Genomic DNA, 18,011 nt, shown 5'->3' with positions numbered 1-18,011 from the left:
TTCCTCGGGCGTCCTCTCAGTTCACCCTCCTTGGAGTTACCGAAGGAGCCCGCAGACCATGCAGGGCCCAGACCTGCTGATTTGGAAACCTCAAGTATAACCCAGGAATCTCAATTTTTAACCAGTACCCCAAGTTTATCAGGTGAGTCTGAGAATCATCAACATGTGAGAATCAGGGACCCAATTGTGCCCCCCAGAAATGTATTCCATGACACATTTACTCTCCAGCACTGTGCACACACCCATCTCATGCCAGAGGCTGTGGGTGGGGACAGTCTTTGGGAGCAGGGGAGACGCACAGGTAAACATCTCACTCTGATGTCCCACACCAAGAATCTAATGAAGTCATGTATCCAACCCTGAATTCTGTTGGCCCCGCGAGGGGGCCAAGCAATGTGGAGACTGCTGCCACTAGGTGGGTTTCTTCCCCGGGGAGGCAAGGCTCTGCACACGCACCATGGTAGTTAATGTTCACCAGAGCTCCAAAAGGTAAAGAAGGAAACCGAGGCTTGACAAAGTTCAGTGTCTTGCACAGGGTCCTGGGATGGCAGTGGTGCGCTGGTCAGTGTTCAGTTAGCCTCTCAGGGTGGGGGCGGGGAGCTCGGATCCACACACCTTCCCAGCAGGGCCTTGGTAAAAGGACAGAAAGGCCACCATCCTGAGGGTAGGCTTATACCTTGCATGCCCAGAGTCCCTGAGGCTGCCACCAAGGCAGGCCACCCACCGCCCTCCCCCTTCTCTGAAGAGCTTCGGCACATTATGCCATCCAGGTCCTTCATGAACTGGAACTTGCTGTCTCACCAGACCCAGGGCAGATGGTGTGTGTGGCTGACAGATGGCGGCAGCTGGATCTCAGGCTGGAGATGCTGAGCCACACCACGGCTCTACTGGGGCTGCCTGTGGACAGACAAGCTGGCCCACTGTGAGGGCTCAGGGTCAAATAAAGGCCTCTCCTGGCTGAGGGCTATGCCCAGAGGTTGTCACAGTGAGTTGCAGCATCCCCTCAGCAGACTTGAGAAGCTCTGGCTGAAAGGCGATGGGGAGGGGACCTGGCAAACTGAGCACCCCCAGGAGCACAGCAGGTGCACTGGTCACGCAGGACGGAGAAATGTGGGTTGCTTCGGCTCTCAGCCAAAGGAGCCTCCCTGAGTTCCCCCAGCTCAGCCTGCAGAGGGAGGAGCACACAGGCCCGGGGAAGCATCTCGGGCACTGGTGGGCAGGACCTCCGTGTGGAGGTCTGACGGGGCTAGTGCTCAGGCTGGGGCAGGTGGCACTGAGGCGTGGAGGTGCCCAGGCATCCATCCCTTCTCTCAGACAGACTTCCTGGACTCGGCCTGTCTGGGGCGCACACAGGGGAGGGCTGGAGGGGCGGGGGAGCTGCAAGGAGCCAATCACCCCGCACCGGAGCCGTCAGGCCGGTTCTCTCGGCGGCGTGTGAGAGAGAGTGCGCGCCCCGGCGGGGATTTCTGCGATAGAAGCAGCCGGATTCCAGAGAGGGAGAGAAGAGGAGGGGGAAGAAGCGGAGGGGAGGAGAGAATTGGGGGTGGGAGAGACAGACGGAGAGAACAGCAGTGGGAGAGAGGGAAGAGAAGCGCAGCCAGGAGAGAGCGGGAGGGAGCGGGAGCGGCCGCGGGCGGGAGCGAGCGAGAAAGTGGAGGGGAGAGCGGAAAGGGAGAGCGCGCGGGGAGCGGGCAGGACGACCGAGAGCGAGAGCGAGCCGGGGAGCCGGCGGGCGCGGCGGCGGCGGAGGCAGAGCGCGGCTGGAGGGATGGGGTGAGGGCCGCGGGGAGCGGAGGCGGAGCCGGCCGCGGGCGGGCGCCGGGCAGCCAGCTCCGGGGCGCGGGCGCGGGGGGGGGGGGGCGGCCCATGGCGGCGGGGGCCGGGGGGGCGCGGGGCGGCGGCGGCGGCGGCGGGGGCGCCATGGCGGCGCCGGGTGGCGGGCCCTGAGCGCCGCGGCGGGCGCGCACCATGAACTCGTGGGACGCGGGCCTGGCGGGGCTGCTGGTGGGCACGATGGGCGTCTCGCTGCTGTCCAACGCGCTGGTGCTGCTGTGCCTGCTGCACAGCGCCGACATCCGCCGCCAGGCGCCGGCGCTCTTCACCCTCAACCTCACGTGCGGTAACCTGCTGTGCACCGTGCTCAACATGCCGCTCACGCTGGCCGGCGTCGTGGCGCAGCGGCAGCCCGCCGGGGACCGCCTGTGCCGCCTGGCCGCCTTCCTCGACACCTTCCTGGCCACCAACTCCATGCTCAGCATGGCGGCGCTCAGCATCGACCGCTGGGTGGCCGTGGTCTTCCCGCTGAGCTACCGCGCCAAGATGCGCCTCCGCGACGCCGCGCTCATGGTGGCCTACACGTGGCTGCACGCGCTCGCCTTCCCCGCCGCCGCGCTCGCCCTGTCCTGGCTCGGCTTCCACCAGCTGTACGCGTCGTGCACGCTGTGCAGCCGGCGGCCGGACGAGCGCCTGCGCTTCGCCGTCTTCACGGGCGCCTTCCACGCGCTCAGCTTCCTGCTGTCCTTCGTCGTGCTCTGCTGCACGTACCTCAAGGTGCTCAAGGTGGCTCGCTTCCACTGCAAGCGCATCGACGTGATCACCATGCAGACGCTCGTGCTGCTCGTGGACATCCACCCCAGGTGAGGGGGCGCAGGGGCAGGGGCGCAGGGGGAGGGCTGCGGCTGGGAGGGCTCTTGGTGGGGGGGTGGGCTCTTGGTGGGAGGGAGGGGGTCCTTGTGTCCTCCCCCCACCCCATGACTCCCAGCGTGCGGCCTCAGGCAGGCCCCTTTGCCCCGGAGCCTCCCTTCTTTTCTTTGGAAAACTCAGGTTGTGGGGAGGGACCAGGGCAGCCTGTCTCAGTCTCGAGGCAGGTGCTTAGAAAACCACAAAGCAGGGCCACCAAAAACGTGGGTGACACAGTATGTACGTGTTTTGAAGTCTCCGGGTACAAAGAGTCAGAACTTTGTTGGATGGATGTTTCTTTGAGATGTTTGTGGATTTCACTGTTAACAGCCTGGCGGGAAGGCAGGGATCTGTGTTCACTGTTTGAGCTCATTAAGAGGTTCTAATCAGGCCCTGAGACTGTGGCTTAGATGCTGGGAGAGCCCCTCAAAAGCTCTCCAGATAGGAGCGTGCTGCTCTTCTGGGTCTTCCTTTCCTCTGGTGTCTGGTGCTGCCTCTGTCTCCAGATTCTCTGTGTGTGTGCGCACGTGTGAGTCCTCGGGCTGTACCTTCCTGTGTGGATCCTTAAAGGAGCATCTGAAGGGCTCTGAGGGAACTGGAGCACTGCTCTTGCAAACAGCACTGTCCCGTGTCTCCCAGACTTGGAGACCAGAGACCCCTGCAGAGGGAGAGTGTCACCCACAAGGCTCCTGGGAAAAACCTGTCCACACCGCCTTCCCCCTCAACTGGCCACTGTCTCAGAAAGTCAGGTCGGGCGACGGGGGCACTTCAGGGGCAGCTACCCGTTAGGAAGTCCTGCCATCCCTTGGAGCATCTCAGGGAAGGAAGGAGGAAACTCTTAGCTGAGGTGTCCTGAGCTCACTTGGTTTCCCTAATGAGAATAGAACCCCAAGGAAGGGAACAGCCGGTGGTGTTTCTGAGGACTTTGCTGTTTTATATCTCTTCATCCCCCCGGGAAGGGCAGGCTTCCCTTCTGTCACCCAGGACCCTAAATCAGGGGGCTTTGGCTTCCAGATGGCGCAGAAAGTGAGGTAGATAGAGCGCTCCTAAGGGGGGCAGCTGGGGGCAGTGAGGGAGCTGGGTCTTTGGGGTATGAATGCCCCCCCCAAAGGAGATGCAAGCTCGTGGCTGAGGGGTGCAGACCGCAGGCGTCTGTTGGAGCAAGGGCTCCTTCAATGTGAGCTGTTTCTGCCCACGAGCAATAGAAAGGAGAACCTTAAACTCCACTGCGTCTGCACAGGCAAGGGCGTGCATGTGCGTGGGCGTTGTTTCGCCTCAGGATGGCCCTTCCTCCTTCCGGGCTGGGCCAAAGCTTCCAGCCACAGAGTCTTCCCAATGGAATCACGTGCAGTATTCACACCAGAATGACCGAGAGCACAAAGACCCCAGGGCCTGTGAATCCGTGCCTGTGAATGTATGAGCCACAAGCACACAGTTGCACATGCTCGTGTGTAAACTGCATATCTAACAGACCGGTGGCCGCACGTGCGCCTGTCACCGGTGACACGCGTGCACACTGACCACAGTAGCCTGGGCTGACTCACGGCACGTGTCGTGGTTCAGTGTCGCTCCGGGAAATCTCCCCCAGCCACAGTTGCTGAGCTCGTCCCCTTGCCCTCTCCCGGGGCAGGAGGACCTCACTCCGGAAGGTCCATCCCTAGGACATGACTGGGGCTGTTTCAGAAGCTGAGGGAGTGCTGTTGAACAACTGACACTGGAACGACTCCTATCCTGGGCCCTCCCACCGTGAGTCTAAGCAGAGAAGGCATTGAGCCAGGATAGGAATCCCTTCTTACTCAAACCAGTACAAATCCCATTCCTGCTGCCCTTCCAAGTTCCAGAACAGGAGGAGCCATGGCTCCTTTTTAGCCCCTTTGGGATATGGGCCCATCTCCACTCTTGCGAATCTGCCACTGACTCCAGGTCAGCATGCTCCTTCTATTCCCCTCTGGGCAAGCCTTGACCTCTTCGAAGGCCTGGGATCCTTTCTGGAGCCCCGACACCCAGTGCCATGGGGTCCTGCCAGGCCAAGGGATAGCACTAGTCTGCGCTGGGAAGAGGAAGGGCTTCTGGGGAAGAATGGCCCTCAGCCAGTTCAGACAGGCCCCACTGGCCAAGGGCCAGCCTGAGGTTATGGAATAGCAGGCAGATGGGAGAGGACTGTCCCTTCAGTGACGCCCACATGCCGTCAGTGTGGAGACGGGTCCCCAGAGTGAGAGTGTGGGAGACGGGCCACACAGGAGGGCTCCAGCTTCCTTGCAGCTGATCTGCAGCTTCTTTCCTGGCTTCTCCGAACTCTTTCTCTGCACAGAGAAACCACAGAGCCAGCTCTGTCTGACAGAGAAGGGCTGCCCCTCGAACACTCAAGCTCTAGGCATGAAGGTTCCGGAAAGATCAAACAAGCCTCCTGGGCGGGTTTGGTGCTGACAGCCAGGGGCCTCTGGGGATGAGCAGAAGCCAGGCTTCCTTATGTGGACAGCCGGGGCAGCGGGGGGAGTCTTGGCTCCCTGGAAGTTTTCGTTGACAGCCACCACACTATGGCCTCCTGGGACTTAATTAGGAGGGACCTGTTTTGAGTTCCCTGAGGCCCAGGGTGACGTTTGTCAGAAAGCTCTCTGATGGGGCCTGCTCTTCCCACAGAGTGTTTAACGCTGTGAGTGGCAGGCTGGACTGCTTTGTTGCGACGCTGCCAAAAGACCCTGTGTTTTCAGTTTAGTCTGTCCTGAGAGACGTTCCCCGCTCCTGTCTTCCTGTGGTGGTTTTTCAAGTTGTGACATTCGTAAAGCAATTAGGAATTCCTGATATTTATTACCCAGCTGGCCCTCCGACCGCTCAGCTTGCTCGGTTCTATTTTCCCAAACCACAGCTCCGGACGAGTGATGGCAGGTCCTCTCCCCACCGTTGCCAGAGACGTGGGCTTTCACCCAAAGTGGGACCTAAGGCGGGTGCTGGGGCTCCGACGTGGCATCCCTGCTCCCTCAGTCCAGCTGAGGGTAACTGCTCGCCTGGATTGGGTCAGGGGCTTCCCCACGGGACGGTGAAGTACACTCATCCCTGTGATGGCCGTCTGCAGAGTGCTGGCTAAAGGGCCAACCCTGGAGGGCGTCCAAGCTTTGGTGTAGGAGTTGGAAGGACCCAGGAGATACACTCACTGTGCCCTTGGTTCTACAGGTGAGGAAATTGGGAGACCCAGGGAAGGAGGCCAAGGTCATTTGCCTAATTTAAGAGATCCAGGATGTGGCTTGAGCCAAAACTTGTGCCCAGTTCTGCCCCTGAGATTTCTAGACGGGACAAAAGTGCAAATAGAGGCTCACAAACCATTTATATAAATATTTAGAAGTTCTAAATTAAGCTTACAAACTGTTAAATGAAATATGTTCTATCCTCCTACCTTGACAAGCATACATTTATAACACTCTGCAAGGCTGGGTTCAAATTTAGAATTCTCGGGCTCCTTGGAGTTCAGCCTCGTCCGTGGTGGGGAGAGCTGAGCCAGCTCCAAGCACACAGCCCCTGCCTCTGCTCTCCACCCCGGCTCTCCCCAGCACCCCGAGGAGCCTCTACCCCTCAGGTTCCAAGCCAAGTACACCTGTGGCATTGTCACCCCCAGGAGGATGGGCCTGGGGAGGATGCCTGCTCACGTCCTGGAAGCAGGATCACGGCATCTGGGCAGGGAATTCAGTGTTCCGGATACTTGGAGCTTGATCTGGAATGGATGGTATGGGCTCTGGGTGGGCACATGAAGTCTTCATTTCATGGAGAGGGACGTAGTCCCCTCACTGTTCAGGACCCAGGACAGGGCCCCCTCTTGTGAGATCTGAGGACACGACTTTTCACACTAACATCCTGACCCCAGACTCAAGGTCTGCTTTACCATCCATCAGCCTGTTCCCTTGCCTTTTGTTTTGTTATTTTAAAAGACAGAAAACAATCTGGATTACCCTGGGAGTACTTGGAGCATGCGCTCAAGACCGATTGCGGTCATCTGGGGACCATTCAGGGCCCAGACCATTGTGCTGGGCACGACAGTGTCTGGGACTAGATGGTTTTGGCTGTGATTGCCTCATTTACTCACTTCAGATATTTCTGGCCTTCTCTGTTCATTCTGCCATTTATTGGTGTCCACTGGGGAACATCTCTTTGGCCCCACATGTCATGGTGCTGGAAAGCGCATCTCTTTATCACAAGGAAGCTGTGTCCTGTGGCAGTTCTCGGGAAGCCCCAGGCTGATGCATCAGCTTATACTTTGGGAGGACGTTTCTGGCCAGTAAATTGGGAGACCCTCACCCCTGCATTCCAGAGTCAGCCTATAAGCCTGAGGACTCCAGCTGCTACCCCTGTGCAATATCTGGAGAATGCATCTGTGCAGTTGGATGCAGCTTGCTTTTCTCTGTGGTCCTAGAGAGGGTAGTGGGATTTGGGGGAAAACCAGGAGCCAGGAGTCCTGGTTCTGTCCTAAGCTCACTGTGGGACCCTGGGGGCAGCACAAACGTGGCTGTCCCCCTGTGTCCTCATCTGCAAATAAATAAAACAGCAACTCCCAGGGCTATAAGACTTCAAGGAGCTCCGTTTTGCAAAGCTATGGTGGGGAAAAAATGAGAGCAAGTAGAGGGTGGTTTTATTCTGTTGTTCTGGGTACAGGCAAGCTGCTCTCATACCATGCTTCACAATAATGATAAGCAAGAAGGTTGCACGGCTGCGGCTGCGTTGGCCTCCTCCTGCCATCTGCCCTGGCCTTACCTGGAAATCCAGGGAGCTCTGGGTGGGGAAGACACCCTCCTCTTGCAGGAGTCCAGGGAAGCATCCATGTGCTTCCTGACCAGGAGCGCCAGACCGGCACTCAGTAACTGGGGGCTAGCTCGGCCAGCATCTCACTCTCGGAAGAGCGGTGAGTTCTCTCTTCTCAGAGCCTCATTTTCTCCATCTGTGAGCTGGGCTAGGTGGATGAGGGGGTTTCCCGTACTGTGCATGACTATGTGAGGTCTAGGCAGTGGCATCTAGGCAGTGTGTCTCAGAAAAGAGGAATGACTAGACCCATGTGGATGTGACCCAGACATGGCGTCCACCTTGGACACCTGTGGTAGGCCAGGGGCCATTGAGACAGTTTCCACTGGGTTGCTGGAGGCCAGAGAGTGTCACGGGGTTAGCACTGGAATCAGAAGTCAGCTCAGACCTCCTCTGGCACGGTCTCTGGTTGCAGCTCTTTCTGTCTTTCTGTCTTTCTGTCTGTCTCTCCTACATGTACAGGGCAGAAAGAAAACTTTTGTGGTGGGTGGGAATCCTGTGGTTTTGGAGTTCCAGAGGATGCTGGAACAGCCGAATAGATAATAATTATGGTTACTGAAGGTTTACTGAGTCACACACTGTCCTAAGTACTTTTTGGATGTTAATCTCAGTAAGACCCTAGGAGGTAGGTACTCTGAGATGAGGAGGCTGATGAACAGAGAGGTTGGGTAACTTGCCTAAGACCACACAGCAATTAAGTGGTGAAGCCTGGATTGGAACCCAGACACCAGGCTCTGGGGCCACATGCTTTCTACCACACTATTCACAAGAAAGGACTCCAGGGGTTAGTGGAAGCTTTCACAGCCTTTCATTGTCCGGTCGCTCAAGAGCTCTAAGGCTCACTCAAAAAAAAAAAAAAAAATCTGTTTCAGAACAGGTTTCTCCCATCATCTCTTTTTGAGGGGGTCACTTTAAAAAAATGATTGAGACTTAATTTTCTGAGACTTTTTTTAAGGGTTCATCACTTCACACCACATAGAGTGATCAGGTGTTTTCTGGATGTCAGATGCTGAGGTCTGAACCACAGGCACCCACAGAAATAACGTATCTGTGGAGTGCTAGTGATGTGATGTTTTCTGCTGGACAAAGCTTTGCAAGAACAGAGAGAATTATTTCCCATAGGTTTTGACAGTGTCCAGTGGTGACGTTGGTCCTTCTAGCCTGGACAGTGTCCAATTTTCTTCCTTTGAGGTCACTGCAATATGTTTACCTTTCCAAAGACCTCTAAAGCTTTTACCAATATCTGTTTTTAAGTGTTCCTCATGTCATTAAGGAAGGACTATTGGGTGCTCCAGGTATAGGGGAGACAACTGGGTCCTCAGCCCCTCAGCAGTGAGTATAGTCCCTCTTGGGGGTGCCGGAGGGAGCTTCTCACTCCTCAAGACCTTGCTAGCTGTTGAGTCATTTCTGTGCCTGCTAAATGGTAGCTCTAATTACAGCTATCATGAAATTCCCCTTGGATAAATGAGGAACCAGATTCAGAGAGGTTTAGTGACTTCCCCGGGGCCACACAGCAATGAGGGCAGAGCTGGGACTAGGACATCTCTCTCAGAGCTCTTTCATTCACTGGGGTTATTCTGAAGCATCTGAGAAAGGGACAATATCGTCAAGGTCACAGATGGGAGGAAGGCCTGCCCCAGTGCCGACATCAGTGGTGGTGCTCATGGTTTAGGGGATGCCTAGAATTTTTTTTTTTTTAGAATTTTTAGGGGAAGCCTAGAATGCTGTACGCCTTCATGGGTGAGTGCACATGATGACCCAGCTCGTGTCCCAAATCTCCAGCAATTCTCAAGTCAATTGCATGAATGTTTGGGGGAAATAGTTCAATATTAAGACAAAAGTGCCGGTGTTATGGGGAAGATACCAAACCCACTGCGCGCTCGGGTGACCATTGTCCTGGTTTGCCGAGTACCGACGGTGCTCTCCGAGGACGCAGGACTTCGGGTTTTAAAACCAGGACAGTCTCAGGCAGACCAAGATGAATCAGTCTCCTCAAGGCACCCAGACCCTCTGGGTGGGGCCCTGTGCCTTCTCTCCACACCCACCCATATTGTGCACATGTTAGAAGAGCCAGAGGACGTTGGTAGAAGACTCTGCAGAGACCCAAGTATAATGGGGAGCCACAAGATTAAGACTGAGTCTTGCTGGATGACCTCAGCTGAAGTCCCCCAGTCCTCCTGCCCCAGCGGCTGTATTCTTCAGGTTTTCTGGATAAAATGATGCCCTGCTGGCTCCCACGGGGTTGGTGTAGACGTCCACCAGGTGGAAGACGAGCTCAAGCCTCCAGAGTCAGATGGCCTGGGTTCATATCCTGCCATCACATGGCCTGGGTTCATATCCTGCCATCACCTGGGGAGACCCAGTGTCCTCGTTTGCTCTGGGTGGAGGGGGTTCCATGCAAAGCATCCAGGATGCAAGACTTTCCATGCTAAAATCAGGACAGTCCTGGCTCCCCAGGGCAAGTTGGTCATCCTATCACCACTACTCACCAGCTGTGTGATCTTGAGCAAGTTACTTAACCCCTCTATGCCTCATCTGCTTATCTGAAAAAAAAGAAAAAAAGATAATAGTTGTATCAGTCCTCAGTGTATGGAGACGTTGTGAGCATCAGATAACCAATGCACATGAACCTCCATCAAGGCATTTAAAATGGGATGTGGACTGTTATTATGATTAGTTATTAGAAATTAATTAGTAACGTGATTTAATAGTAATACTTCTTCAGCCACTGTGAAGCCTATTTGTACCAAACCAAACTCCAGTTCCCAACTCTACATTCCAAGGCAGGTGCTAAAGTCCTACAAGAATTTCAGGGGCCTTCTGTCCAGGCTAACGTGGAATTGTCCTTCTGAGATTGGAAATACGGTGATGGAGAGTTTCAATCCAGTGTTAAAACGATGGTCCTTGTGGAAGGAAGGGGGAGGTCGCACTGGCATTCAGGCTGCTTGTGGTCCTGCCTTAAGTACTTCCCTCTGCTCCTTGCTTTCCCTGTACAAACTGGCTTAATGCTGGAGCAGGGGCTCTACAGCCAGGGCCTAATTCAGCCAGATTATCTCCACTTCCTGGGCAGCTCTGTCTGCGGTCTTCCTCCTTGTTCATTTTTGGAGTGATGTGATTTATTTAAAAAATCAACAGTAGTCTTTGGACTCCGGGAAACAAACTGAGGGTTTCAGAGGGGAGGGGTGGGGGGAGGGGTGGGGGGAGGGGTGGGGGGAGGGGTCAGCCCGGTGACAGGTGTTGAGGAGGGCACGGGTTGCGTGGAGCTCTGGGTGTTATACGCAGACAATGAATCATGGAACATGGCATCAAAGACGAATGACGTGCTGTGGGATGACTAACAAAACATAATAAAAAAAAAATTTTTTTCCGAGGGGGGACATTTAAAAAATTAAATTATATTCAATAAATACAAACAAATACAAATGCAAATAAACAGTAGATAAGGTGTCTGGGTGGCCTTGTGCGTTAAGCGTCCGCCTTCAGACTTCTCCCTGTGACCCCCTAAGGCAGCGTCCCTAGCTCCAGGCTGGTCATATCTCAGAGTCCTGGGATTGAGTCCCGTATCAGGCTCCTGGCTCAGGGGGAGCCTGCTTCTCCCTCTCCCTCTGCTGTTCCCCTTGCTTATGCTCTCTCACTCTCTCTGTCAAATAAATAAATAAAATCTTTAAAAAAATAAAAATTAAATAGTAGAAACGCCTGCTCACATGGAATCTCATGGAATAGAACCGGACTGGCCCTTGGGCTCTCTGATGGCAATAACGGACAGCTCGCTGGTGCTCAAGAACTACTCTGTGGCTACAGGAAACGGGTTGCACAGACCACTTCTCTCAGTTGACATGAGATGTCTGTTCTCGGACATCTCTGGGGCCGGTGGAGTCAGGACCAGGGTGTGGTTAGAAGCTTAGGCAGCAAGCTCCTGATTCCATCCTCAGAGCTGTGTCCCCAACTTCCCAGAGTCTTAGTATCTTAGCTTCACTGAGCTTGGTCCCTGAAGGAAATAAGTGACTTCTCCCTGTGACCCCCTAAGGTAGTATCTATAACTCCAGGCAGGGCTGAGGCTTTGGGACGGAAGACCCAGGACCGAAAGCATAGAGGAAAGGAAAGGTCCAGGTCAGCCCGGATATAAAGGACCAGTTTTGAGAAACCCAGACAAGGGTTCCAGTCCTGTCTCCATTTATCAGCTGAGCAAACCTGAACTCTTAATCTTCACTGTAAAACCAGGGCCAGTAAAACCCACGAGGCAGGTCAAACACACCTGAATATCAGTAAATATCAGTAAAGACAAGAATGAGAGAAACTACTCAGAGAACGTAGACTGGCGCTGGCTTAGGGCAGGTGATCAGTGAATTTCACAAGTAGTCATAATGAGAATTGATATTTCTTTGCACTTGGGCATCATGTTAATTGCTTTATGTGTTTTATGCATTGAAGGCATTTCATATGTCTCTGTGCTTTTTGCATTTAATTCTCCAAAGAGCCCTTGACGTCATTTTATTACAATGCACATTTCACAGATGATGACCTTGAGGCTTAGAGATGTCATGCATGTGTCCAAGGTCATGACATGTCCGAGGTCACACACCTATGGCCGGGACTTGACCTCAGGTCTCTCTGGCCCCTTCCTGAGCCCCTGCACTCAAAGCCCAGCCGGTGTCCATTAATAACAAGTGCTCTTCCCCTCTCTCCCGTGCAGTGTGCGGGAGCGCTGTCTGGAGGAGCAGAAAAGGAGGCGTCAGCGCGCCACCAAGAAGATCAGCACCTTCATAGGGACCTTCCTCGTATGCTTCGCACCCTACGTGATCACCAGGTAAGCCTGACCGGCGGGACTGGGGCTTTGGGGAACAAAGCAGGGCCCCTGTGACCTGGAGCAGTCACCGGCCTCTCTGTTGGACACATGTTTCAGAGGGTGGTGCGTCGGAGGTGACAGTGAGCGTGACAGGTTTGGTGAGAAGGAGGGCATAGGCTTTTTCGTTTCAGCCTTCAGAACCAGAAGGGATGGAAAAGAATCTCCCCTTGATTCCCAGACCACGCCACCTAACCCTGTAGCCCCAAGAGCCCCGAAAGGAAAGGAAAGGAAAGGGGAGAATGGACAGAGGAAGACATCTTGGCTTCGTTGGATTCCTACCTTCCCCTGAACACAGTGTGGCCCCGCCCCCCAGGCATCCTCCACCTGGACACCCCGGTCAACAGCAGGCAGCACATGTCGTCAGCACAGTGGGTGGGGAGCACGGTCCCAGCGCATCTGGAGGGACCTGCTTATCCAGGCACTCTGGGGACCTCCCACGGTGCAGGCGCTGTGAGCTGGCCCCCTGTGCTCCCGTCCACCAGCCCCGTGCTCCGAGGCGCAGCTTGCTGGCCACAGGGCCCTGCATTCCAAAAGCCAGGCTGCTCTAGGTGCCGGATTTCTCTCTTATGCTTTAACCAGACAGAAAAGTATCATCCCATCAGTCTTACACACTGGAGGGGAAGAAAAACCACAACCCTGTTTCCAGAATAGCTTCACTATTTGGGAAGTTGATAATAAAAAGGGACTTTGATGTCTTATTAGGAAGGGGATGTTGAGCCTGGGATGTAGATATGCATAGGGTGTGCAAGTGTGCGGTGCGTGTGTGTGTGTGTGTGAGAGAGAGAGAGAATGAAAGCAGACACAGCCCAGCATCCCAGCATCCCAGCATCCCACAGCATCTGCAGCTGGCGAGGGGAAGGGACCCCCTGCCCCCTGTCCCCTCCGGTGAGCTCGCATGCTCTGGGAGGAGGAGCCCACTGTAGCCAGAGCTCCCTGTTCCTCCCATTCATCCTTACCCTGAGCTGACATCTGTTTCCTGGAGTTCCACCCGCTCTTTGGCCCAGGAGAACATCTGTCTCCCCTCCGCTAGGGGCTCTGCTCCCCCATGGCATCCCCATCTTTGCTCCTCTTGGAGTGTCTTCTACTGTCTCTTCACAGCTGCTTCCTCTGGGGGAAATCTCACTTTGTGTGTAGGACCTGGGAGGGTCTGCTGGTCTCTGGGTAGGTCTGAGGTGGGCATAACAGAGCTGTTGGCTCCTCCTTCTCGAACTGTTGACTAGACCTCCCCACTACTGACATTTTGCATGGGATCCCTTTTGTGGTGGGGCTGCTCTGTGCATTGGAACCTGTTAGCAGCCCTGTTTCTTCTACCTATGTCTCACCACTACTTCCCTGCTGCACCCCAGTGTTCACAGCTAGAAATGTCTTCAGACACTGCCCTGGGGATCAGCATCACCCCTGGGGAGAACACTTGGTCTAGATGTGCCACATCCAGGCAGGACGCTAAAGCTCACAGAGATCAGGTTTTCCAGGGGACACGAAGCCTAGGCCGAGGCAAGTCCAAGGGCTGTCCAAGGGCAGGGCTGCAGGGTGGTGACCAGCATGGGCTCTGGAACGTGGCCATGTCGGTTCAAACCACAGCAACACTTCTTCCTGCTGTGTGACCCTGGGCCAGTGATGCCACCTCTCTGAGCCTCCGTCTCCCATCAAAATGAGCAGTGCCTGCCACTTAGGCTTATTTTGAGGACTGAAAGACTTTGAGCATGGAGATCATGGGCAGCACAGGCCTGGCATGGATGACGTCTGTGGTTGGCCCTCCCTCCCTCCTACTTGGATAGGCTGGTGTGTGCAGTGAGGGGAATAAATCCAGCGAGGAAAGAGACAGTGGGTGGGGAGGGCAGGCAGACGGCTCTCCTCTTAGATCCCACCGGAAAGGGGACCTGTGGGTCTGATGATGGGAACTTGAACCCTCAGTGGAGAAGAGGTAATGTGGCTCCAGATTTAAACTATTGGATTTTTCTCTGGCTTAATCTCATTTCCCAACAAAATTTTCCTTTTTTTTTTCTGATTATAGCTTGGTTCCTCTAATGGTGCCCAGAAAATAATGTTTCAGTAAAATTGATGGTAGATTCACAGTGCAATATGTTCCTCCAAATGGATTTGATGCATTTGGGGTTTTTAAAAATACTCACTGAACTGCTCCTCTGTTAAGGGGATGAATGGCAACTTACTAGGGAGAAAAAGCTATGCCCAACAAACCTCATACACACAAATACGGCTCTGGTGAAACCCCGCCACCACTGCTCACCCAGCTCCTGTCTTGACTTTCTTTTTGGGGGGAGCGGTGGTGGTGGTAAATTTTAATTTTTTTTAAATAAAATCAACATACAGCATGCTATTAGTTTCAGGTGTATAATGTAGTGATTGAACAATTCTATGCATTACTCAGGGCTCATGGAGACAAGTGTAGTCTTGATCCCCTTTATTTCACCCATCCCCCACCCAGTGCTCCCGACTCGCGACCACCACTTTGTTCTCTGTATTTAAGAGTCTGGTTTTTGTTGTTGTTGTGTTTCTTTCTTTGTGTCTCCTTTTGTCTTGTTTCTTCAATTCCACATACGAGTGAAATCATATGGTATTTGTCTTCCCCTCTCTGACTTGTTTCACTTAGCATTATACGCTCTTGCTCCAACCATGTTGTTGCTAATGATGAGATTTCATTCTGCTCAGTAATATTCCGCTGTGTGTGTGTAGAGAGAAACCACATCTGTATCCATTCATCATCCGTCAGTGGACCCTTGGGCTGCTTCCGTATCTCGGCATTATAAATAATGCTGCTATAAACAGAAGTGTTCATATAGCTTTCCAGATTAGTGTTTTCATTTTCTTTGGGATATATCCCCAGTAGTGCAATTACTGGATCACACAGTAATTCTAGTTTTAATTTTTTGAGGAACCTCCACACTGTTTTCCATCCCGGCCGTACAAATTTGCATTCCCACCTATGGAGCACGAGGGGTCCCGTTACTCCACATCCTCGCGGGCACTCGTTACTTCCTGTGGTTTTAATTCTGGCTGTTCTGACTGGTGTGGGGTGTTATCTCACTGGGGTTTTGATTTGTATTTCCCTGGTGATGAGTGATGTCGAGCATCTTCTGGTGTGTCTGTGGCCCATCTGTCCATCTTCTTTGGAGAAATGCCTATTCAGGTTCTCTGCCCATCTTTCAATTGGACTATTTGTTCTTTTTGTGTTGAGTTGCATAAGTTCTTTACATATTTTGAAGATGAACCCCTTTTCGGATATGTCATTTACGAATATCTTCTCCCATTCCGTAGGTTGCCTTGTCACTTTGTTGATGGTTTCCTTCGCTGTGCAGAAGCTTTTTACTTTGGTGTAGTTCCAATAGTTTAATTTTGCTTTTGTTTCCCTTGCCTGAGGAGATAGATCTAGAAAAGTGTTTTTACGGCTGATGTCAGAGGAATTACTGCCTATGTTTTCTTTTAGAAGTTTCATGGCTTCAGGTCTGACATTTAGGTCTGTGATCCATTTTGAGTTTATTTTTGTGGGCGGTGTAAGAAAGTGGTTCAGCTTCATTCTTTTGCATATGACCATCCAGTTTTCCCAACACCCTTTATTGAGGAGACTTTCCTTCTCTGACTGCCATCAGCCATCAGGCTCCTGTCTTGGGTTTCTTGTGTGAACAAAAAAACCATTCTAAGCAAACCTCACAAAATATGCAAACATACCCTCGTTTCATTTCAGCACACATTTCTCCATTACCGTCTGTGCAAAGCATGAAAAAGACCCTGCAGACGAGGCCTGGGTTGGTGAGGTCCTGCAGGAGACCCAGTCTGCGGGGACACTGACCTCATAGATATGGCCCTCGCACCCAGACAGAACACTGTGTCATGTCATCCGATAGGGACAGGGTCCAGTGGTTCTGAGGCAGGAGCGAGCTCTCCTGCCTTAAGCTTTCTGGACCAGCCTTGTGAAGTGGGTTTGACTATGCTAGAGGGACGATCCAAGCAGAAGGGACAGCATGAGCCAGATTTAGAGCCCTGTGTGGGGTTCACCAATCATGGGTTTATTTAGAGCTCTTGAACATGGCCTGTCTGATTTGAAACGCACTGTAGGTATAAAATGCACATTGGGTTTCTGTGGCTTAGCATGACTATATATGTGTGTATGTGTGTACACACATACACTTTTTAAATTTTATTTCTTTTTTTAAAAGATTTTATTTATTTATTTGAGAAAGTGTGAGAGAGAGAATGAGCATGAGAAGTGGGAGGGTCAGAGGGAGAAGCAGACTCCCTGCTGAGCAGGGAGCCTGATATGGGACTCGATCCCAGGACTCCAGGGTCATGACCTGAGCTGAAGGCAGTCGCTTAACCAGCTGAACCACCCAGGCATCCCTCACACATACTTTTTATATTGATTCCACAGGGAATGGTGATATCTTGGATTAAATAAACTATACGATTAAAATTAATTTCACCTGTCTTGCTACACCTGTGGCTTCCCTGTTCTTCCTAATTATCAGTGCTGGTCTGTAGTCAGAGAGGTCTGGGGTATGAGGTGTGCTGATGCCCTTCCTGCCAGCACCCTCTTGCCCTTGACCTCTAGCTGCTCATATCATCTGTCCTTCACTCCCCTGGGACCCCTGTTCCTGCTGAGTTGCAAGAGTGATGAGGGCTCTCCGCCTCACTTCCTTCCCTGTCCAGTGTCCTGCTCGATGTCAGAGTTTACCGGGGAGCACACATGGAGTGGCCAACTCACTGTCTGCCTCCCCCACATCAGGTGCACCAGGCGGGGGCTCTTGGACAGCCTGAATGGGGGAACAGAGGCGGCGCCCCAACAAGGGCGGCAAGGAAGGAAGTTTGAGGCTGACACCTAGTGAGTGAAATCAGACCGAAATTAGACTGAAATTAGACCCCTCTTGGCACCACCTGCTCTGTCCACACCCCTCCTGCGACTGGGGGAGAAGAGATGTTGATGAGGTGCACCGTGCTTGGTGATGGGCGGCCCCAGGCCCACCCCAGGGAGACGGGAGTTCTGTGGGCTCCGGCCGTGTGCTGGGCAGGGACCCGGGTCCCAGCAGAACCACACTTCCACGACCGGGGCGTCCACACCGCCAGATGGGGTGGGGTGGGGCAGGATTTGCTCTCACACTCACCTCCAGAGACCCTGCCGCCACCTCTCCTGTCCTGCTTAGAGTCCCGGCCGGGCACCTCCCACTGAGTGCGTCAGCCCATCGGGTACGCCAGGCGCGGCGCTCGGCTCCGGCCATTGCCACCAACCTGGAAGGCAGGTCGCGTCTGGGGTGACTGATTCTCCTGCTCTCCTCGACTTGGTTTCCACGTGCACCCTCGGGCTCCTACCTCAGAAAAAGCTAAGGACAGACCCCGCTCTGGAAGCATAGCTGAGGATTTGACCTCTTGCGGGAAGTGACTCTTACGGAGAACCTGGAGCTCCGGGATGGAAGCGGAAGGTCCTTTCTTGGGTGTCTCACCCAGGGAGCGTGAGTTGCTAGGCCTCATGGCCCAAGCCGAAGCCACAGCCAGGGTCCAGCTGAGCGCCTGTTGGGAGGTACTGAGCAGCCAGGCGGGGAGCAGGGGTGAAGGGCTCCCCTGCCTGAGGGGAGCAGGCACAGGCTGTGTGGTTTTCACGTCCTGATCGGCTGCTATTGGCCATCTTGGCTTTGGATTAGCTCTGCTTGGAAAGCTCAAATCCCCAAACCCTAGCCAGACCCCCCCCCCC

General features: G+C 53.7%; 1 protein-coding gene across 2 annotated transcripts in view; it reads left to right on the top strand.

Annotated features, from left to right (window-relative positions):
- Positions 1 to 1,899: 1,899 nt before the first annotated feature.
- GPR26 (G protein-coupled receptor 26) overlaps positions 1,900 to 18,011 on the top strand; it is a 32,909-nt gene continuing 16,797 nt past the window's right edge. For both annotated transcript variants that reach the window (XM_059172914.1, XM_059172913.1), the window contains exons 1-2: positions 1,900 to 2,636; positions 12,158 to 12,271. In XM_059172914.1, coding sequence (XP_059028897.1) covers positions 1,969 to 2,636; positions 12,158 to 12,271 — 782 coding nt within the window. In that variant the 5' untranslated portion in view covers positions 1,900 to 1,968. The remainder of the gene's footprint in view (positions 2,637 to 12,157; positions 12,272 to 18,011) is intronic.

This window comes from Mustela lutreola, chromosome 4 (assembly GCF_030435805.1).
Source record: "Mustela lutreola isolate mMusLut2 chromosome 4, mMusLut2.pri, whole genome shotgun sequence".
Classification (NCBI taxonomy): Eukaryota; Metazoa; Chordata; class Mammalia; order Carnivora; family Mustelidae; genus Mustela; species Mustela lutreola.
Note: the sequence above shows the minus strand (reverse complement) of the source record. Positions and strands in the feature narration are given on the sequence as shown.